We start from the raw sequence: 23,592 nt of genomic DNA, 5'->3' as shown, positions 1-23,592 counted from the left end.
ACAGTAATACCTTAAAAGTTGCAACAGTTAAAAATATCATGATAATAATTCTGAGTTCCCTTCATAGTGTTTTTATTAGTTATACTAACTACACAAATTCTATGATATCATAATGTTTAATTAGAGACCAAAACTAGTTATTCTCTTTACAACTTCCTCTGATATTTTCATGATCCCACTTACTTTTACAGGGATAAAAATCATACAATCTACTCTTCTCAAAAAATACTTTTAGCAGCTTTCTTTGCATATATCTAAACTACTTTTACTTATTTTCTAATCTTTGTTATCATCATCTCAACATCAATATCTCATTGAATACAAATTATGCTGTATCGTATAATTTCTTGTATCATCACACATTCATCTTAGCATGTGCATTTTATTTTGCCAGTTTCAACTTTTTCTCTTTTCCGTTAAAAGTCCAACATTCATTACTTCAAAAAAGAATACAATAAAACTTCTCTTTGAACATGGTAGATGCTTCACAAATTACACATAACTCTCGATTGTTTTATATCCTGTGTCCATTTTCATTAACTTCATCTCATTTAAATGTAATCATAGCTAATCCCAAACCTCAAACAAAGAAATCAATTGTGTTAAGCTCTGTACGGACAAGATAAAACTAGTCCATATGCCTAACATGAATCTTTCTAACCACCTATATCATGTTAAATTTTTCTAAATGCAACAAGGTCATGTTTGATCTCCCAATGCATGAAACTCAGACCAAAGAAAAATCCTCTTCTGTTAATCGCTTGAAAATGGCAAGATTCATCATTTCCCCCCCCCCCCCCCCCCCAGCAAATATATGTTTTATGTTTTTAAAACATCTCGATTTTATAATTAGGACATAACAACAAGGATAAAAATGCCTCACATAAATGCAAAGTTGGTGTATCATCAATTTGCAAGCGTCCACACCAAATCACTGGTAAGTGTGTCGCATGCAAAATGGCAGTTTGGGGTCTTCACTCTGCTGCTCTACCTCATCCAAATCCACCAACCACAAACAGAAAGTGGATAATAATAACACATAGTCACGTAGTCTATATCCCCAGGTCCCCCTCAGAAAATGTAATAAATAGTTGGCAAAGAAAAGGGAAATTACTCTGCCATCACTATCAGCTTTTAATGCAGTGTACTTTGATATTGATCTTAGTTGTCATCCTTCTTACCACATTCAAGGAAAAAGGAAGTGAAAGTGGAAATCATATATGAAAAGATAAATGTAATAAACAAGAAACAAATGGAAGACAATAGCTAGGGAAAATGAACAGTGTAAAGTTTTTAGAGGAAAACTGGATCTGAGAAAATTCAAGTTTTACAACATAAGATCTGAGAAAAAAATTGTACTTGCTAGTTGACCCTGCCTTCAAGCTTGTACCTAGGTCTGTAATGGAATCATAACTATGTCACACGAATATCCTGCCAAAAGAAGTGCAGGTGAAGATAGAGTACAGTAGTAAAAGAGTGAGAAGTGTTAAATATGACAGAGAGGAGAAAATAATCCAAGTCGTTATTTATGTTCAAGATAACGTGATAAGGAATGACTCGGGAAAACTCTTAGTCTAAAATCTAAACAGTTATCAACATTCCTATTCTCTTTAACTTTATATATTTATATCATACCATATCACTTATTATAATTATTCTTCTTTTATCTCTATCCCTTCTGATAAACTTGGAAGCTCGACAAATCATTTTTCAAACGCGAGTTTGTGTTGGAAGCATAAAGTACAAGTACTAGCATGGTATGCACACCTAGATACAAACTCTTACACCAAAATTGAGTAACAATGTTAGAAAAAAAAAATAACAAATTACATCGACATCTATTTTTATTTCTTAAGACTGAATTTGTAACACAAGAATCCCAGTTGGAAAATCAGTGTAAATGGTAAAATATCGTATGCAATCTCAAGAAACTAAGAGAATGTCACTTTAATTAGCTTTAGAAGAAATTGGCAAGAAAACTAAAAGTATATATAGAAAGAAAACTTTAAGAGAAAATTTATGAGTTTGCCCAAAATCTTCGACTTTTACTTTTAATAGGCAATAGCTTCATCTTTCCACACAAAACAAGGACATTCAATACTTGTACTTCTAAAACACTCTTCCCCATCTCTTCAATACTTGTTTAATAAATGAAAAAATAAATAAAAAAGATAATTGGGTTGAAGAAGCATCTCATTAGCAAAGAGCGCATGGAAATAAAAATCAAATCTTTATGAGCGGGATTGGAGAATAAACGAAGTGGGTGTGCATGAAACGGTACGTACCTAGCTCAGAAAGCACGGGGGATTGGGAATCGAATCGAATCAAATGCCGAGAATCTTGAAAATGATGAAGCAGAGGAATCCAAGGAAGATCAAAATGAAAAGGTAATCAACAAAGACGAAGAATCTGGTTGAGACGTGATTCCTCTTGGTTCTTGATTTAGCCACGGACTCGTTCAGTTCTTCGATCTTGGCCATTGCAGAACAGAGAGTGGTGAATTATGATTCTCACCTATGCGAGCCGCGGCTACTACTGAATGACCCAAAAGCTACGCCTAAGGGTGCCACCAATAAAAGAAAATTACCCAACACGCCTCAATCGTCCTATGTTTTCGGTTTATGTTTTCGTCTGGATTATGAATAAAATTAAGATTGAGAAAATGGAAAGAAAAAGAAAAAAAAGAAAACACAGGTGAAGAACAATAAAATGAAAATGATATATTTTTAATAATATTTTTTTTCTTTAAACTTAAAATCCCTATAATTTTTCAAATGAGTAATTTTAGGTTTTGTAAAATTTTAATCATAGAGTTATTTTTTTCAAAATTTCACGATCTTAGGATGTTCGTGTAATTTAAGAAGTAATTAATACCATGCTAACTCGTGTGAGGAATTAAAAGATATATAAACCGTAGATTAAAATTCCTTGATTTTAAAATTTTGAATAGCCAAATTTGCAAATAAAATTTTAAAGATTAAAATTATATTTATGTAGAAGTATAACAAATAAAAGTGCGTTTAAAACATTTTTTTATTTAGATGAGTAGAAAAAATATTTGTATTTTTATTTTCTTAGGAAATAGAAGTAGTATTTAGTTAGGTAAAAAAATTTCATCATCCTATAATATTCTCACAATAATTATTTATTTATTTTTTTGTCGAAAGCCGTAATCTTTATTAAGGGGAGACAGATGAACTACTTGTGAAACACAAATACTAAATCAATATTTGTATGATCAATAGGATTGCCACACTTACATTTCATGATACTGGTAAAGAACACTTTTCTAATCTAAACCCTACATTAGTCTTCTTTTAAATGATAAATATAGAATGCATTTAATACTCCCAAGATATTATATCCGTTTTTTCTTATAAAATACAGGAGCAAATGAAATTCCAAAGACAATGTTTCCAACACAGTACATGAGACGAATTTGTTTTATGCGTAAGTATGGATGTATGATACACTTCAAAGAAAGGAACATAGCTTTTGTTCTGAATGCATTATCCTATTATATATACAATCATCTATGCATTTATTCTGATAACTGCAACCTAAAAAACTCTGATCATAGCTAGAAGCAATCAACACGAGCTGTGTAAGTGTATATCCTGTATGGGCAGCGAGCAGATCACAACCTCAGGTCGCTCAATTGGACCTTCAACTGATACATTCTTCGAATATTTCGAGGTTCACTTTGTAATTGCCATGAAGCCTAAATAGTTTTCCTCACTTTTCAATTCATTTATTCCTGGCAGTACACAACAAAAAAAAAGACAATAGAAACAGAGAAAAAGGGTATTAGCTTAGTATGTGAAGTAAAACATTGATGAATGATTTTTTTATTAGAACATTAGACTAAGACAAGGTACATAGTATATGGTTTGTTTTCTTATCTCTATTTGAAAGAACGATTTCCCATATCTTGCTCAGCAAAATAGAATCATAGACATGTAAATATATGTCCTAGTGGAAGGGTCACGACGAGCCTTACCCTGAAACCTTAAAACAGACCAGTGGAAGAACACGGTCTACTTACCTTAGAATTTTGGTTTGAAGTGGATGATGTTGCTTCTGATGCTGACTCGGATATTCGGGTTTCTGATTTCTCATTTGAATAGCTATAAACAAAACAAGATTGTGTATGGATGAGAATTCTGTTGACAATGTAATGACTTTATGTAATATGTTTCTGATGCTATTTCGCAGTATGCATCCATGTATAAAATGTCACTGTCAACCTTCGATGCTTAAATGGGAAAGTCACATGGTATGTGATACTTAAGCATCCAAAGGACACTAAAATCCTGCTGATGGCAAAAGGAGTCATGTGTAATAATATAAAAGATATGACAAATAATCTTAGAAAACCTACGTTGAAAGGATTGTGACCCAGACGAGCTCCACACAGTCCACCCAAAGAAGCCTTTGTTCCACAGGAATCAGACCATAAGTAATCAGATGCGCAAAAGGCCAAAGTTTCCACCCTGCCTGGAAAGCATATCAGAGATGTTAACTATCCAAAGAGGAGAATTTTTTCTAATTAAAGTGTTAAGATATGCCAAATATTCTATTAAAGGATATTAGACAATCAAATATTGTGTTAGTTATAATTTAGATATTATTATAATTTGTGCAGATTTATACACCTGTCATTCCTTTAATAGATGAAGAACTATAGGATCTTTGAATGTATATATATGGTACTCTACTATTTGAAATAATACATCAGAATTATTCTTTAAACTTTTTATTATGGTATCAAGAGCCAAACACTGATATCCTCTACAATATAGGAATCAATGCTTTTTTTCATTGAATATTTCTGATGACTTCTTCCGATGACAATCAATTGGAGAAACATGATTCTGGAACTTCCGCTGCTTCCAAGAGTTATATTTCTATTGCTACCGGATTTGTGACCAAGTCAGGTATATCTAACTTTGCCCTTAATCTTTCTGTTGTTACTAAGGGTAGTGATTGGATAATTGATTCGAGTGCTACTGATCATATGACTTGTAATCATCATATATTTACTAATTTTTCCTCTAATTGTTCTAAAACTGTTATTATTAATGCCAATGGGTCTCATCTCCTATTGAAGGTATAGGTATTATATCTCTCTCACCCTCCTTATCGATTCCTGATGTTTTATTTGTTCCTACATTAAACTGTAATCTTATTTCCGTTAGCAAATTAACCAAATCACATTCTTGTGTTGCCTTGTTTTACCTAACCCATTGCCTTTTTCAGAACATCCATTCCAAGGAGAAGATTGCTAGTGGTAGAGAGAGTGAAGGACTGTATTATCTTGAAAATGTCTCACAATCAAACCATAAAAGATGGTTGGCTTGTCTTACGAATGATCACATACAAGATAAAAACAAAAAAGAAATTTGGTTGTGGCATAGACGGTTGGGACATCCCACTTTTGATCATGGAATTGATTCTTGTCTGCGTGAGACCACCAGCACATCAAACACTGAGTCTAATACTGTTCAATATATTCTTCCACCTCGTTCTAACCGTGGTCAACCTCCAGTTAAATATGAACCAGACCTCCAAGCCAAAGTTAAATATCCCATTAGTAAATATGTGTTATCTCATAGGTTATCTCAGTCATATGCATCATTTGTATTTCAATTATCTTCAATTTCTATTCCTAGTAATATACAGGAAGCTTTGGCAGATCCTAGATGGACCGAAGCAATGGTTGAGGAGATGGCAGCTTTAGAAAAAAACAACACTTGGGATCTTGTGTCCTTACCAAGAGGGAAGAAAACTGTGGGCTGCAAATGGGTCTTTACAATTAAGCATAAAGCTGGTGGAACTATTGAGAGGTATAAAGCACGACTTGTGGCTAAAGGTTACACTCAGTCTTGTGGTGTAGATTACCAAGAGACATTCGCAAAAGAAGCCAAGCTCAATACTGTGAGAATACTTTTGTCGCTAGCTGCAAACCAAGATTGGCCTCTTCTACAATTTGATGTGAAAAATGCTTTTCTACACGGAGAAATTTCAGAAGAAATTTATATGGATTCTCCACCAGGCTATGAAGGCTCTATATGGATTAAAACAATCCCCAAGAGCATGGTTTGGAAGGTTTACCAAGTCTATGAAGGCTTTTGGCTATAGAGCAAGTAACTCTCATCACACCTTATTTTTTAACAGAGGAAAATGGAAAAATTACAGCTTTGATTATATATGTAGATGGCATAATTGTTACAGGAAATTACCAAGATGAGATTTCTAGTTTACAACAATACCTTGCATCTGAATTTAAGATGAAACAACTTGGAAACCTCAAATAGTTTTTTGGTATTGAAGTAGCTAGATCAAAACATGGTATTTTTCTATGCCAAAGAAAATATACTACTGATTTACTATGGGAAACTGGGCTGCTTGGGAGTAAACCAGCTGATACACCAATTGAACAATATCATAAACTCTTTCAATGCTCAAATTCAGCAAGCATAGACAGAGGAAGATACCAAAGGCTGGTAGGAAAATTAATTTATTTGTGCCATACACGTCCAAATATCACCTATGCAGTGAATGTTGTTAGTCAATTTATACATGACCCACGGAAGCTTCATATGGATACTGTTAAAAGGATTTTGAGATATTTAAAGTTCGTTCCTGGAAAAGGAATTTTATTCTCAAATCATGAAAAATTAAAGGTTGAAGGGTACACTGATGCAGATTGGGCAGGTTCAAAAGATGATAGAAGATCTACCTCTAGATACTTTACTTTTGTACGAGGGAATCTTGTAACTTGGAGGAGTAAAAAACAACCTGTAGTAGCAAGATCTAGTACTGAAGCAGAATTCAAAGGCATGACACTAGGTGTATGTGAACTTGGATTAAAAATGTGCTATCAGATTTGGGCTTTAAACAAAATGAAGCTATGAGTTTGTACTGTGACAATACTTCGGCTATAGCAATTGCTCACAATCCTGTGCAACATGATAGAACAAAACATGTGGAGATTGATAGACATTTCATCAAAGAGAAGCTTGAAGCTGGAATAATTTCATTTCCTTTTGTAAGATCAGAATTGCAGTTAGCTGATGTTCTCACCAAAGGAGTGTCAAGAAGATTGTTTAATGAGTCTCTATTCAAGTTAGGAATGTGTGATATCCATGCACCAACTTGAGTGGGGGTGTTAAGATATGCCAAATATTCTATTAAAGGATATTAGGCAATCAAATATTGTGTTAGTTATAATTTAGATATTATTATAATTTGTGCAGATTTATGCATCTGTCATTCCTTTAATAGATGAAAAATTATAGGATCCTTGAATGTATATATATGGTACTCTACTCTTTGAAATAATACATCAGAATTATTCTTTAAACCTTTTATTATAAAGAATCACGCAGGGATAAGAATATACATTTCATTCATTATACTATTCTTCATCCTTGCATTGCTAGTGCTTAGTTTAGCTTTTACTAATTGAATTCCTATTTGACCACTTTCTTCCTTCAATTTTCTCGTTTTCCTTTACAGGTGTCTATGGGATCAAATGGGCAATCTGTATATAGCTGGTACACCACCTTCTCGTTTTCCTTCAATTTTCTCGTTTTCCTCATTATACATATAGCTGGTACACCACCTTCTCTAGATTCTATTTATTCACTTTTCTATATGCAAACATAGGCATCGGATCATTTGTTCTTATTTTACCCACATGCTTTCCTAGGGCCTTATGCTTTGCTACGGATATAGTATTAATTAGGGGTTTAGGACTGAGCACATTTCACAGCCTTTTTATTCAGTACCAGCTTCAAGATAGTTACGGTACTACTTACTAAGCTCATGAAGAGGAGGTACGAGGCACAAGAAAAACACAAAGCTGTGACACTTGAAACAGTATGGCATAAGGCAGATTTCAGGATAAGCTACCCCGAACAATTCAAATAATTCATAGTTTAAGAACAAGGTACAAAGATACACAACTTTTAATGAGAATAGGATGGAACCCAAATAGCTGAAAATTTGAATTCTAGGTTCACTCAAATTGTTACTACTACCTACTATATACCCAACACTATCAGTTTAATGCTCTACCAACTTCAGCCTGACAGTATGACATAGTCCAAGTACGTAAGCTCAATTTTTAGCTTGACACATCTCCACAACTTTACAATGAGGCAGGTAATTTACACTGAAAATTAAAATCTGAAAACAGCATAAAGAAACAAATCAAACAGCTACTCACAGTAAGCAAGGGGAAAAATGTTGACTTCAGTTCACCATATATGTTAGTCAAAGATTCAAACCGCAATAAGCCCAAAACCACAAAGTAGATGCTGTTCCAAACTGCAGACCACACAGTTTGGTCGAAAGCAACTTTAGCAGGGACAACCCACCATTCTTGGAAAGGAAAAAGAGCCTGTCAAATCATGCAAACAATTTCAGTCATTCATAGAATATCACCGAATAGTTCCAAATCAGAAGTCCAAATAATCACCTCACAAAGTTGATAATAATAATGAGAAAGAGATCCATGGAGAGTAAACCCAACAAGACCTGATCTGAGTAACCGTGCCAGATCAAACTCAAAAAGAGGCTTTCCTTCATAGCACTGTATATTTTAGTTAGAAATAGCTGAAGTGTCTGAAATTCTATGCCCAAAATTAGCATTTCACATTTTGACAGTCAAAAACAAACCTGAGCAATCCAGTCTCCAATTGAGTAGACAATCCCACTTATTGCCATTTTAGCTAAAACCGGATTTGCTTTCAGAGCTTGCTCATAGGCAATCCAGTTGTGCTCAGGTATATACCTTAGAATCTCATAAAGGGTCCAACCCTGAATAATAAAACACAAATTCGATGTTAACTTCTTCTGTGTCCCACATAAAATACACTTCAGTTCTCTTTCCTAATCACTCTAGTATTAAATATGTTCCTCTTGTTTCTTTACCAAAGATCCTATATTGACTACAAATATAGGCAATACAACCAAAACAATAGTAATATACATAAGTAGTAGGAGGCAACCCTAATCTCCTGGACAAGCTTTTAGAGTTGAATTAGCCTCTACAACAAATTCTAATATAGTGCTAAAGTTTATCGTAATGGTTGTTTGTTGATACTTGTTAAGCCTATCAGGCTACATGTTACTAGACATTTTTCAAACCAGTGGAAGATGTCCAAAAAAACAAACTTCAGATGCGAGATGTCCGGCCCTCATCATAGGGAAAGGTGTTGGATACTATTAACTAGTGAATGACTAAAAGTATATATCAGTAGAGGCAACCTCTATCTCATGAACAAGTTTTTGGAGTTGGGTTAAACCCAATTTTAAATTCTATGAACTATTAATATTATCGATGAACTTGAGTAACCAACAAAAACATGGTTGTATAACTTGAAACAATATTTCAGCTATACAGATTCATTGCCATGTTAATAATTTTGAATCGATAGGACAGAATCATTTTTCAGCTCAATGGGTATGTGAAAAACAACAATTGGGTAACAATAATGATAAGAACAACAAAAAGTAAGCAAATTTAATATTCAAACTAACATGCCAGTAGTCATGGTCAATGGTGAGCAACTTGGTGACAGCAAAAGTCCCAAACCCCAAAACGATGAAGGCATTAACGGTACTACTGCTTGTGAGGCGAGGATCAACCTCTGCCTCTGTTATGGATTCGGAAGGTTGAATCCCCTCAACTTCATGGAAACGGGCTCCTCTGTCTTCAGACACCGGAACTATTTCACGGTCCTCAGCTACACAGCTGATGATACGACTTCGTTTTGGGGTTCGGGAAGAGAGGGGAACGAAATGGGACTTCGACAAGATTGGTGTGAGTATGGGAAAGACGGTGCAAAGAGAAGGAACAGTAGCCATGGAAGTGGGTCCGAGGATTGTGTTTGTGTCGTGTGAATTTTTTAAGTGTTTGGGTCATCACCTCTTTTCTGCTACAACAACCCACCACCATGTGAACTCAAGTATTCATCTCTCCAATGTGCCAACTTAACTCTTTCTTGTTGATTGGTTGAAACTATACTCTTGTAATAAATTAATTAATTAAGGAATATTTAGTACAACTTTTAATATTACAACATTTGAATACTTTTTTTTACAATAATATAATTTTTTTATACATATTAGTTTTTCGCCTGACTTATTTAGAATCTAGTTTACTGGGTTGAATTATGGTAGATTGGGTTGTCTCACCAATCCACCTAATTTAATTTAATTATTTATTATTTTGTATTTTAATATTATTAATTATCATTTTTTTATTATATTTTAGATGGTGATAAAGAAGAATATGTTTCAAAAGAAAAAAATATTATAGATTTATCTATCCAAGACTCTAATATTATAAAGAGATAAGTGATACAAAAATTATCAATATTAAAAACTTATTTGTTGGTCTAAACTTATTTGTTCGTCTTTTGTACTTGGATTACGCTTGGGTTGTATGATACTTTTTTTATTTATTTTGAATTGTCTTTGGAGTTTAACGTCATTTTAACTGAAATTTATTTATATTTGAACTAAAAAAATTGTAGTTTTTTTTATTTTTAAAAAACTTACAATTAAATGAGCTAGTGGGCCAACATGTTTAACCTATCAACCTGTAGTGGGTCAGACCGGGTTCGAATTTTTTCAGCTCGCTAATAAATGAGTCGAGTTAGGTTAGCTCACTAAGTAACCAACCCATGGTGAGTCAGGTTGGGTTGAGCCGAGTTACCCGTTTTGACAGCTCTACTTTTTCAATTATATGATAATTTGTTATTGAATTTTTTAAAAGTAATTATGGATTAAAAAGTTGTTACAAATAATTAGAATGTTCAAAAATAGTGTTGTGGCGCATGCCATAATTTCTTTACAGATAAAATTTGAAAATAGGTAGTTGAAGAAATTTATCAACTTAATAAACCAACTTAATCAGTTCATAATTTGATAAAGAATATAATTGTTAAATACTAAACACGTGCTTGATTATAAAAACTTAAATAAAATTTAAAAAAATTAAAATTTTATATTAAAATTGTATTATTTTTATATATTAAAAAATAAATATGTGAACACTCGTTGAACTAAAGTGGTTATTTACCTTAAAATAATTAAGTTGTGCTAAAAATATAATTTTGATATTTTTTTAAAAGGATAAAAGTAACATTGTTTAAACATGAGGTTTTTTATTCAAAGAAAAGTAAAATTGCATTTAAAACGTGAAGTTCATTAGAAATTATGTATTAGAATGCTTGTTTATTAAAATTGGACTGTATTTATGGTGGGAAATATTTTATGAAGAACGTCAACTTTTTACTTTCAAGAAAGAATAATTATAGTAACAGTGAAATAAGATAAAAAAAAATAATCAACATAATAATATACCATATAAACTTTAAAATCGAAGAAAAAAAGTATGATTGTTATCTAATGATAAAAAAATTATGTAAAATGTGAGAGCCCAGAAATTTTGTGTTATGAGGGAGACAGATGTTTCAAAATAAAGAGACAAAGTGTTGCATGAGCATATAAATAGAAAAATTTAAACAAAGATGGTCTCATTATTTTCAGACTCTGTATTTCTCTAAGACAGAATCTTCTACCTTTCCTCTTCCTTCTCTCTAGAAATTCTCACTTCTTCATCTGATCATCAATCAAGCCGTGGTTGAGCCTTTCTGGTGTCAAGAGCTTTCCTTTGCACCGATCAAGTTGTTGTTTTGAACTGGTAAGTTCAATTCCTTTGTCTTTTTGAAAAATTCTGTATTTCATGTCACATGCAAGCATTGTGCGGTCTTGCATGTGTTCATCAACCTTTCATTCTGATTTTGTTTCTGTTTCTGGTTCGGTGGTTGGTTTCCTTTCACCGATCCAAAGACTGTAGACTGTCTTAGTATCGCTTGCGGTTTAACAAACTGTGGAGAAGTTAAAGTTGTCAAGTTGCTTTAAGGTTTGGGAAGCTAGTTAATTTAATTGTTTGGTTTTGATGTATGAATATGTTGTTTATGATTTTGCATGTGTGTGAAATTGAATTATTTGATGTTCGGTGATCTTGGTGTGGACTGTTATATGCTATGTTCGTGAGGTTTGGGATTCTGCAGAATTTTGGTTCAATGGCCGAGTGAATTATGAGGAAGGGTGATGGTGAAATTAGGAAATTTGTGTTCGGTATTAGGTGGGTGGTCGGTCTCCTAGCCGTACTCAGTTTTGTATTAGCGTTCGTTCTTAGTAGTACTAAGTTTGTATTGTGTTCGGTCTTAATTGAGTTATGCTTTTGTGGGGTTTTAGTTAATGACTGATCGGTCGTGTACTAGCCGTTATGCTAGTGATAGCGCTCGGTCTTGTACAAGCAGTTATGCTAGTGTTAGCGCTCGGTCGTGTACTAGCCGTTATGCTAAGTGATAGCCCTCGGTCTTGTACTAGCAGTTATGCTATTGTTAGCATTCAATAGTGTATTAGCCGGTATGTGAGTGGTAGTGCTCGGTCTCGTACTAGCGCTCGTTCTTGGTAGTGTTCGGTCTCGTACTAGTTCTCGTTCTTGGTAGTGCTCAGTATTATACTAGTAGTTATGATAGAGTAAGTGTTCAGCCTCAGTCGATAGTGTTCGGCCTAAGCTTGTAGTGTTCGGTCTAAGCTCTTAGGTTTCGGTTAAAAGCTTTTAGTATTCGGTGATGTTAGCCTCTAAGAAGTATTCTCTCGTTCGGTCTTGTTCATAGGTCTGATGATATCTCTTTCGGTTTTGTTCAAGGATGGGATCGTATTTTATTGTTCGGTTTGACTGTATTGATGGTTAAATATGATGGTATTTAAAGTATGACATGAATTGAATAGTATGGATATGAAAGAGTATTTCAAGGAGGAATATCCTGTGGTTGGTTACTGAATTGTAAAGTATGAATGTGGTTATGCTTAGCTGACGTTTATCCTGATATTCTGTGATTACTCATTCTCATGTAGAGAGGAGTAACTCATGTGAGAGAATGGCAGGAGGTGCTAGTCCATAAGGTTAACTTGGGTGAGGTATAACGGACTAACCCTGGGGGCAGCTATTGAGGGCATCCCAGCTACTACACCACACGGGTGCACAATCGTCGTAGCTACACAATTCATACAGTCCGAACAGTGAGGGTAAAAGTGGTCGGTCATTGCATGTATTATACGTTTAGTCATTGCTGGAAATGTATGTTTGGTTGTTGCATGATTGACATGATTGGTTTTTGTTTACTCTTATATTTGTTTGAATTATATGTTTTATTGGATTAATTAAATTACATTAGTTTACCCTTATTATTGTCTTGTCATGTTGTTCGTTCGGTCGTTTTTGTCATTGCAATGATCACCCTGTGGGTGTGAGCAGAAGGTGATGAGGGTTCTCTAGAGCAGGTACTGACACTAGAGGATGGTTTCCGTTAGAGTAAAACCATCGGTCTTGTGCTTATTTTTGTATTAGTGTAGGGTCGTTCGGTGTAATACACTGCTTGTATGACCGTTCGGTTGATTCTTATGGTTTGTTTCAGTATAGGGTTCTATAAAGTTTTAAAATTTATGGTTATTTTAGGATAACTATAAGTTAGCTTTATTTCCTGTAACTTTTCTATTTTATTGTAAATGTAAGTACTCTTAAATATGTTACCAATGAGGAGCATTGGCAAATTTGAAGATAAATGATTTTGATGATCCTGCAAGAAGATAGACTTGAAGAAGCTGTTAAAATTATTTTAAAAGCACTTTGTAGAATATAAATGTATTAGGAAAGTCTTAGAATATGTAATACTTAGAAAATCTTGTATCTTTAGTTAAGTCACGCATTTAATCGATTATGAGAAGCTATAATCGATTACCATGAGCACTCTTGAAAAAAGCATTTCTGGAATAATCGATTATTCCTTCAATTAATCGATTATCAACTGGTCTTGATGAGAACTGCACAAGTCTCTGGAATAATCGATTGTTCCTCAGGATAATCGATTATCACTTATTGAAAAATCCTGTAACGGACTTAAATAATCGATTATCACTAACAATAATCGATTATCAGTGGCAGTTGTAATCTGTCTTTTCTAACTCAGACCAGTTGCCTATATATAGTTGTTCCAAAACCCTTAGAGGGTGAACTCTGAGCTTTTGAGAATCTGAGGAAGTTCCAAAAAGCTAGTTCAAGTACTTTGCTTGGTCTCGTGAACAGGAGAAGCTCGTGCTTTGTGGGTCAAAGGTCGGAGCGATTCTCTTCGAGTTGGTAAGGCTTTCATCTTCCGGTTCGTGTGTCAAAGGAAGATTTTTATTTGCACTGTTCCGGTTCGTTGGTCGAAGGAGAGTGTAGATTCCTACTTCCGGTTCGAAGGAAGCTCCCTTCCGGTTCGTTCGTCGAAGGAATGTTTTATCTTTCTATTTTATTTACTCCGTTGTAAATTTGTGAAACTAATTTTTAGTGAAAAACGTTAATCACTTTTTATAGTGATTAACAACTGGATGTAGATTCTTTTGGATCGAACCAGGATAAAAATTATGTGTTGAATTTTTCTACTCACTACATTCTTTACATTTTATGCTCGTCAACTGTTTGATAAATTTTCTCTAAGAAAATTGATTTTCTAAAACGGATCATCTTAATACGAATTTGACCGAACACGCTTTCCGCTATCTATATTTCATTCCGCTGCGCGACTTTATAATGATACCGATTGTTTCGACAAAATATAGTTTACAACTATATTTTTGGGATGTTACATAAAACCTTTTACAAAACATATATCACTCTCTGATGTTTTATAGAATTTAAATCAAATTTCATAACAATATAAAAAAAACTAACAAAAGCTTAAAATAATTTTGACTGAAACATTTAAACATCATGGACTTTAAGTCCTTGATATAATTATTATCACTCACTTAATTATTTTTGTTTATTGTTTGCAACTTGACTTCGATAAAAAAAAAATAGAAAAGTGATGTTTATTGTTTCCCCTGTAAACATTTGAAATAAAAGGTTCTTATGCTTCCTGAGACTTTTATGTTATCACTGACCAAGAGATCAACTTTCTCACCACCATGTTAACAAGTTTTCAATGAAGACAATAAAAGTCATTATTTATTTTACATTAACTGCAATATAATTTATGTATTAACTACAAAACCGCATATTTTTTAACACGTGTAAACAAATAAACACGATACAAATAAACAAGATAACAAATAAACAAAATAACAAGACAAAATAAAAATTAAAAAATTAAATAACATAAACTCAAATAGAATATATACAAATTTTGAGTATCCAATAAACAATTTATTTTAATAAAAAAACACACATAAAAATATGGAATTTATGAGAAAATTGAAACCTAATTAAATCTAATTATTATTTAAGTCTTCAAACTAAAACATTACATAATTAAAACCACACAATTTAAGCTAGTACACTTTAAGCAATATTGGTTGACACAATAATATAATCAAATCCATGATAATTAACATTTTACACACCTATATTTCAATGTTAATATCAGAATACGTGATCCAAATAATTGTTTGTCTTGAAATCATAATTGTAAATATAAACCTATCTAAATTAAAACTATAAAAATTTAGTTAAAAACATCATATTTAGAATTGAATTATTTTAATATTTTATTATTTCCCAAAACAATTTTCAAGTTGCAAATGATATAAAATATAATGTCCAATTAATAAATAATTAATACAAATTATATATATATATATATATATATATATATATATATATATATTATTTATATTGTAATTGTATTGTGGGATATGTTTGGATGTGTGTCGGAATGTATAAAAATTATAAAATTAAACTTAATATAAATATTAACTCATAAAAATAAAATATCATGACAAAGAAAAATAAGAGTGTTTGATTTTTTTAATAGTAAAATAAATATTTCGGCTCAATACTTTAGTTTTTTAAAACCTTGAAAAATGGTATTTTAGAAGAGATGGTAGTCTAAAAATAGTGAGACTCGATTATTTTAATATTAAACGGTTTTATTATAAATAGTTTTGTTATAAACGAGTTTCATTATTTTAAAACGTATCATTTCTCTAGAAATCACTTTTCTAGAGTTTTATACCTTCTCTCTAAGAGTTCTTGATCTCAAGTCATCTATTTGACGATCAGGAGGTGCCTAGATGATCACGACGTCAAGGTCTACCTATCTGCCCTATCAGATTGTTGATTAGAGCAAGTAAGTTTCATTCCCTTTCCTTAAATTTTTCCCTAAATCTGTGAGCATGCAAAAGAATCTGTTTTTGCATGTGAAGAGAGTTCTTCTTTCTTGATTCTTAGTTCAATTTAGGTTCTAAGGTTGGTTTCCTATCACCAATCGGTGATTTGTAGGTTTTCTAGAGTTTCCTTGCAGTGCAAGCATTCGGTTGGGGTTTTCTAGAGCTGTGTAGCGTCTCATTGAGGTAAGGGAAGCTAGATATTTACTTTTAAATTTAAGTATGCAATATGTTTTTAATAGTTTGTGAATTCTGAGCTGTTGGGATGAAAAATGTTATTGTGTGATAGTGATGATGGAAGTAAAGTAGTGAAGTTGATGCATTGTAATGATTGATGTGTATAACCTGAGGAATCTGTTTGAATGTGTGTGAGATGTTGAATTTGCATTGTTGAAGTTATTTGTGTTGATTGAATTGTTGAAAGAAAAAGGGATTTTTGGATTGTAGGTTATTTGGTCTATAAATGAGTTCGTGAGTAAGAATATATTCAGAAATGGTTGGTGAAGTACTTTTATACAGTTAAGGTTGAGTATGAGCTGGGTTATGTCATGTTCAAACGTCTAGAATTGTAGAAATATGAATTGTGTTTGAGTGGTAGTGATTAGGTAGAGTTCAACTTGGTTGAGAACTCAATTCTTAGGAAGTGGACTAGTGAAAATCTAAGTTGTAGGTTATGTGCTTGTATGATCAGCTTGAGGAGTCTTGGTGAGTTATATAGGACTTTCTAGAGTCCCTAAGTTACTTGGAATTGTGCCACAAAGGGTAAAATTCAAGTTGGGTCAATAAGTTGAGTTTTTGTAAGTTTTTGGGTGAAATCTTAAGGCTACTTGTTTAGATTGATATTAGAAGGATTTATACACACTTAGTTAAGTTTAATTGAGTGTATAACACAATCTATAAGAGTTAGAAGTTGGGAAAAAAATAGTTAAAATTGGTAAATTTGGTGTAGGTTGGTAATTATGCACATTTTAGTGCTGCAGAATTATGCAGACTCGCTGAGCGAGTGGATTCGCTCAGCGAGTAGTGATAGAGGTGGTTTGTTTGTCTAAGGACTTTCGTTGAGCGAATGGTATGCGCTGAGCAAATTGTTGAGGTCTGGGACCAATGTCAGTTTTATTCGTTAAGCAAATGGTATGCACTGACCGAATTTTTGAGGTTTGGGAACACTGTCAGTTTTATTCGCTTAGCGAATGTTATGCGCTGAGCGAGTGATTTGAGGGTCTAATCCACTGTTTGGTGGGTTTCGCTTAGTAAGGGTATGCGCTTAGCAACTAGTCCAGGTTTTTGTTTACACTTTTCTTATGTGTTCTTATTTGATTTGAATGATGTGTTGATTTATCTTAGATTATGTATGAGGGTGTACTGAGTTAGATATGTATTAAAGAGATAAATTGTGATTCAAATGGAATTAAAGTGTGGTTTCAAAGTAATGAAAGTAAGTTCAAAATGGAATCTTTAGGTGAGATTCAAGTTTGTTTAGAATGATTGCAGGGATCTCAGTCTTGAGGGTTATCCTGAACTCCAATGGTCTTTCATTCTCAAGTAGAGAGGATTGACACATGTGTGAGGAGTAGCAGGAGGTCTTAGTCTTGGGGGCTTCCAATATGCCTCAAGGTCCGGAACAAACTAACCTCGTGAGTGTGGTAGGGTGAAACTCATTGACAATGGTTTTGCAAAGCAGTAGAGGCCACCACGAGTATACAACCCGCCATAGGTCGTCAATCATTCTAAGTCTGGACAGTCAAGTCTAAGTCATAACATGTTAGGATGTTTTGAACTAGTTTATTTTGCATGAATACTTATGTATGTGGTATGTTATATCAATGTATGAATTCGTTTTAAATCTAGCTTACCCTTGTTTTTGTGTTGTTTGTTGTGTGTTGTTTCTCTTTTGCGATGATCACCTTAATGGTGTGAGCTTAAGGATGCAATCTTTCAATTGACTCAGCGGGAGATTGGGAGTGAAGCTTCCAGTTTAGGTTGTACTTTTATTCTTCACGTGAATAATTTTATTCATAATAAATCTGTAGTACTTGTTATATCGTTATACATATGATGTTCATTTTAGTATTTTTATATTACTAAATTGGAATGTTACAGTTTCAGTCTGAGTAAAAACACTTGGAATTGACTTATGGTGGTATATTCGAATAAAAATATTTTATTTTATTTTTAATCTCTTAAATTAACTATGAAAATATTGAAACAGTTTGAATAATTTAATTCTACTAATTTTTTTTATGTTTTTAAAATATCTTGATGTACACTAATATTAAAATATATTAATTTTTTAATATATCCAAATTAATGAAATTTGGAAACATAACAAATAAACAAAACTCAAAAATCATTAGACTGTCTAGACTACCATAAATTCAGTTCTCCCTTTTTCTCTTCATACAGTATTTTTTTCTGCAGTAAACCTATTTATAGAACAGTAATACGTGCCAACAGTATTAGAGGTACAGACCTTTTTACTGATCATGTTTGAGATAACTCATTATTTGGGAAGAAGATGTGAAGAGGTGTAATTGGTGGTAAGAATTAGTGGGAATTTGATTTTTGACGAGCAGGATTCTAATTGATTTTCTTTTTCAAATTTCTTTTCTTCATTGATTCTCGAAAAATATATTAGAAAATCTTATTGAAATTTGGTCCGAACTGTGATTAAATCTTTTCACGTTGAACGAAATTCTTCAAAATTGAAAATTCAAACTCTTTAAAATTCGAATTCTGAATGGATCGCATCACATGATCACATCAATTTGGACATCATCCACATTGTTTTCATCCACATTGTTTCCATTGTGGTCAATTAGGTGAAAGTTAACCTTTCATTTCCATAGAAAATTAATTATTGAAATAAAAAATTGTCATAGTTATTATGAGGTGTATAGAAAAAGAATAGATATAGAAAAAGAATAGATAGCTAAACAAAAGACACTTTTAAAGAAATTAAGTGACTAGGACGAATCATACAATCATTTTCTCATAGGGTTGCATGTCGTACAACATAATAATATAGGGACAATTGTAAAATAGATAGTTAACAATTTTTTTAACATTTTTTCTAACAATAGAATGTGTCATTATTTTATTGGTATGTATATTTAAAACGGACCAATCACAAGTTACTATATAAACAATTTTAAAATAGTCGTAAAAAAAAAGTTGTTAAAAATATATTTTCCTATGTTGTTGATAAGTGTGAAAAAGATTTGTTTTTACACTTATAAATGAGCTCAATCTTGTAATTATTCATGTTGTTCCTCATTGAAAAGTTGTAATAGGTAGTAGAACGTTATGTTAAACATTGTACAGGAAAGGTTGTTATTTGGACACTTTGTCAGCCAATTCTCGCAAAGCGAAAGCCAAAATTCGCATTGCCAGAAGGAGGGAATTCGCATAGCGCACTAGTACCTGTGCGTTGTGCGAATATCATCAGTTGAAGTGCAGCAATTCAGAAAAATTCGCACAGCGCATACACACATGTGCGCTGAGCGAATTAATGAAGTTAAGTGGCTTTAAAAGACGTGACAGAAAGACATAAATTATCTTCTGACACACGAACAAAGCTAGAAAAATACTGGAGAACTCAGGAGACACTGAGGAGACCTTTCAAGACATCAAGACTTCACTTTCTGCAAGGAATTTTTGAAAAGAGTACGTTTGAGATGTCTAGGATAGACTAATCTTTCTGTTCATTGGAATTGGTTGTATGATGACACATTAATGTAAATTTCCTGTGCAATATATGTTTTTGTTCTTGTTCTTTTCTTGACTTGCTTTTGATTATATGGAAGTGTAATTCTCTCTAAAAGTTCTTTTGTACGGGGAAGTATTTTTATAACCAGAAACGTAAGAAAAGAAACTAAAAGTAACTACGCTAGGAATAGCTTCTGTGCTTTTGGTCATTCTCAACATCTGAATTTAATGCAAAATTATCTGCTGAATTAATTAAGGAATTAATAATTTGATAGATAATTTTAGAACTTGTTTTAAGGAATTAAACCAAGATACTCTTATGTGAATGCTTGAACAGAGAATGTATGTTGTCCAGAATTTTACTGTAATGTTAGTCAAACACCAATTCCAGTTATCTTTTATCGTATTTTTCAATCTTAATTTTTTTTACGTTGTTAATTTCATGCTAATTTCCAAATTGAAATCACAAATGTTATCATCAGTAATTGATCTTGATAAATAATTTTAATTGAATAACGTGACTCAAATTCCCTTGGGAGAACGATACTCTTAACTTAATTCACTGTATTACTTGAATAATTTGGTATACTTGCCAAATAGTTACCAAGTTTTTGGCGTCATTGCTGGAGAATTTGATTGTTATTGTTATTTCAATCATTCATTGTTTATCAATTTCAATTCTGTTCCATTATCTATATATCCATTGTTTTTAATTCTTGTATATATATTGTGTTTTGTTTTTGTTGTTATTTCTTTGGGTTGATCACTTAAGATTGTTGTTCTACATGAGACGCAGAACAAAATCTGAAAATTTATTGTTTGATTCTGAGATTGGGAGAACAGCCCGTAGGAATAACAGTAGACGTAGGAGAGAAAATAAAAAAAAAGAAGCTAGAGAAGCTAGTGTGTCTGCTACTTCCAACATTTTTTCTTCTTCAGATCAAGAGGATAAGGATATGGAGGGAAATCATGATGAGGAATAACCAAGAGTTAGGCGTACGTTGGAAGATTATGCTTCTGTGTCAATACCTTCAACCTTCAATAGTATAGCCCAACCTATGGTGAATGCTGCTCATATGGAAATGAAGCCAACATTAATTCACCTTGTTCAGAGCAATCATGTTACTGGAATGTCACATGAAAATCCCTACAATCATTTGGCAAATTTTAATGAGATCTGTAACACTGTGAAAATTCTTCATGTGCCAGATGAAGCAATCAGACTGAGTCTTTTTCCCTTCTCATTGGCTAGAAATGCAAAGCTATGGCTAAATTATTTTCCTGAGGGATGTTTGACTGTGTGGAAGGATGTTGTGGCAAAGTTTTTGCATAAATATTTTCCCCAATCCAAGATCAATAAGGGTAAACAAGAAATATCCTCCTTTCAACAAGAGCCTGAAGAGTCATTGAGTCAAACATGGGATAGGGTCAAGGGATTGCTAAGAAAAACTCCAATTCATGGATTTGACGTGCCTAGTCAATTAAATCTTTTCTTAGGAGGTTTAAAATCTCACACTAAGTTAATGTTAGATACCTCAGCTGGAGGTAACATTAGGTGGAAGACACCTGATGAGGCACATGAGTTAATAGAGAATATGGCATCTAATGATAACGATGTCCAAAGTGAAAGAGTGCAAACGCAAAAGAAAGGAATGTTTGAATTGCAATCCCAAGATGCCTTATTGGCCCAAAATAAAATCATGACTTAACAACTTGAATCATTAATGAAAAAGTTGTCACAATTACCAAAAGAACTCCAAACTGTATCACCGGCACAACATATTCAAATTGTGCAAGGTTGTGAACTTTGTGGTGGTGATCGCCAAAATGGACAGTGTGATATTCAGTCCAATTCTAAGGAAGAGGTAAATTATATGGGTAATCAAGGTCGTCCAGGCAATTATGGAAATTATAATCAAGGATGGAAACCTCATCCTAGCATGGGTTAGGCTAGTTCTAGTAGACCACCACAACAACAATTTCAACAACAACCTACTTTATCTTATAGGACATCCAAACTTGAAGAAACTCTTCAACAATTCATGCAAATGTCCATATCAAACCAAAAGAGCACAAAATCTTCTATAAGGAATTTAGAAGTTCAAATTGGTTAGTTGGCTAAGAAATTAGAAGACAAGCCTGCAAATACATTTGGAGCTAACACTGAACCAAATCCAAAAGAGCATTGTAAAGCTATAACTACAAGGAGTGGTAAAGTGTTAGAAGGAGTAGTTGTGAGGAAGGAGGAAGAGAAGAAAAACTTAAATGAAGAGAAAGAAGAGAAAGTTGAGGAAGAAGAAGATAAAAAGAAGGAAGAGGAAGAGAGTCATAAAGGAAAACAAGTTTTAAATCCTTTACCTTATCCAAAGACTTATTCAAGAAAGGAAAAGGAAAGTCAATTTTCCAGGTTCATGGCTCTCTTTAAAAAGTTAGAAATCACAATTCCCTTTTCAGAAGCACTCCAACAAATGCCTTCTTATGCCAGATTTATGAAGGATTTGTTGACCAAGAAGAGAAAGTACATTGAAGAAAAGACAATTGAGGTGCACGGGAATTGTAGTGCAATAATCCAAAAACTTCTACCACCAAAATTCAAAGATCCTGGTAGTTTTACTATTCCATGCACAATTGGAAAACTTCTCATTCGAAAAACATTAATAGACTTAGGTGCAAGTATCAATTTGATGTCTTTGTCTATGTTAAAGAAAATCGGGGACATGGAAGTAAAACCAACAAGGATGACACTTCAACTAGCAGACAGGTCTGTCAAGTACCCATATGGAGTTATTGAAGATGTTTTAGTGAAAGTTGACAAATTCACTTTTCTAGTGGATTTTGTTATTTTAGATATGGAGGAGGATACTTAAGTCCCCCTTATACTTGGTAGACCTTTTATGAAAACTGCTAGGGTGATAATTGATGTTGATGATGGCCATCTTAAGGTGAGGTTGCGTGATGAGACAGTAACTTTCAATGTTGTGGAAGCAATGCAACACCCGAGAGATAGAGGAAATTGTTTCAGAGTATAAGTTTTGGATGATGTGGTTGAGAAGGTAAAGAGTCAGATGTACGTGAAATCTCGTTTAGAGTGTGTTTTGATAAATTCATGTGAGGAACTTACTTTAGAAGGGAATCTAAAGTATAGGAGATTTCACAACATCTGGAAAAATTGAAAGAAGAAAAATCCACTCATGTGAAAGTGGAAAAATTAGAAAAGGCTAACTTAGATGATCAGGAAAAAATGGAATTGAAAATATTGTCTGATCATCTTAAGTATGTGTTTTTAGAGGAAAATTCCAAGAAGCCAGTTATCATTAGCAATTCTCTGTCAAAGAATGATGAAGCAAAATTGGTTGAAATCTTAAAAGAGAATAAAAAGGCAATAGGTTGGCATATTTCCGATTTGAAAGGTATAAGACCAACGTATTGCATGCATAAGATTATGATGGAAGAGGACTATAAACCCATAGCACAACCACCGAGAAGATTGAATCCAACTTTGAAAGAAGTGGTGAGAAAGGAAGTACTAAAATTGCTTGAAGCAGGAATGATATGTCCTATATCTGATAGTGTTTGGGTGAGTCCTATGCATGTTGTTCCTAAGAAAGGGGGTATGACTGTTGTTCAGAATGATAAGAATGATTTGATTCC

At 33.1% G+C, this 23,592-nt stretch overlaps 2 protein-coding genes and 1 long non-coding RNA gene across 3 annotated transcripts; 1 reads left to right on the top strand and 2 right to left on the bottom strand.

Moving 5' to 3' along the window:
• Window positions 1-1,267: 1,267 nt before the first annotated feature.
• LOC128194783 (uncharacterized) lies at window positions 1,268-2,670 on the bottom strand. The gene is made up of 2 exons (XR_008246147.1): window positions 2,286-2,670; window positions 1,268-1,431 (listed from the first exon to the last, which is right to left on the bottom strand). It is a non-coding gene; the product is annotated as an uncharacterized LOC128194783 (long non-coding RNA).
• A 678-nt stretch (window positions 2,671-3,348) lies between these two features.
• On the bottom strand, window positions 3,349-10,006 carry LOC108332314 (protein SYM1). Its single transcript, XM_017567503.2, has 7 exons — window positions 9,550-10,006; window positions 8,686-8,826; window positions 8,486-8,599; window positions 8,234-8,407; window positions 4,382-4,497; window positions 4,046-4,127; window positions 3,349-3,757 (listed from the first exon to the last, which is right to left on the bottom strand). The coding sequence occupies exons 1-7, from the start codon at window positions 9,874-9,876 to the stop codon at window positions 3,752-3,754; spliced, it is 960 nt and encodes a 319-aa protein (XP_017422992.1). The 5' UTR covers window positions 9,877-10,006; the 3' UTR covers window positions 3,349-3,751.
• A 12,346-nt stretch (window positions 10,007-22,352) lies between these two features.
• LOC108332864 (uncharacterized) lies at window positions 22,353-22,808 on the top strand. Its single transcript, XM_017568162.1, has one exon. It carries the CDS (start codon window positions 22,353-22,355, stop codon window positions 22,806-22,808), a length of 456 nt encoding a protein of 151 aa, XP_017423651.1.
• Window positions 22,809-23,592: the final 784 nt, after the last annotated feature.

The sequence above is a fragment of the Vigna angularis genome, chromosome 11 (assembly GCF_016808095.1).
Source record: "Vigna angularis cultivar LongXiaoDou No.4 chromosome 11, ASM1680809v1, whole genome shotgun sequence".
Lineage (NCBI taxonomy): Eukaryota > Viridiplantae > Streptophyta > Magnoliopsida > Fabales > Fabaceae > Vigna > Vigna angularis.
The sequence above is the reverse complement of the archived record's forward strand: the minus strand, read 5'-3'. Positions and strand labels throughout refer to the sequence as shown.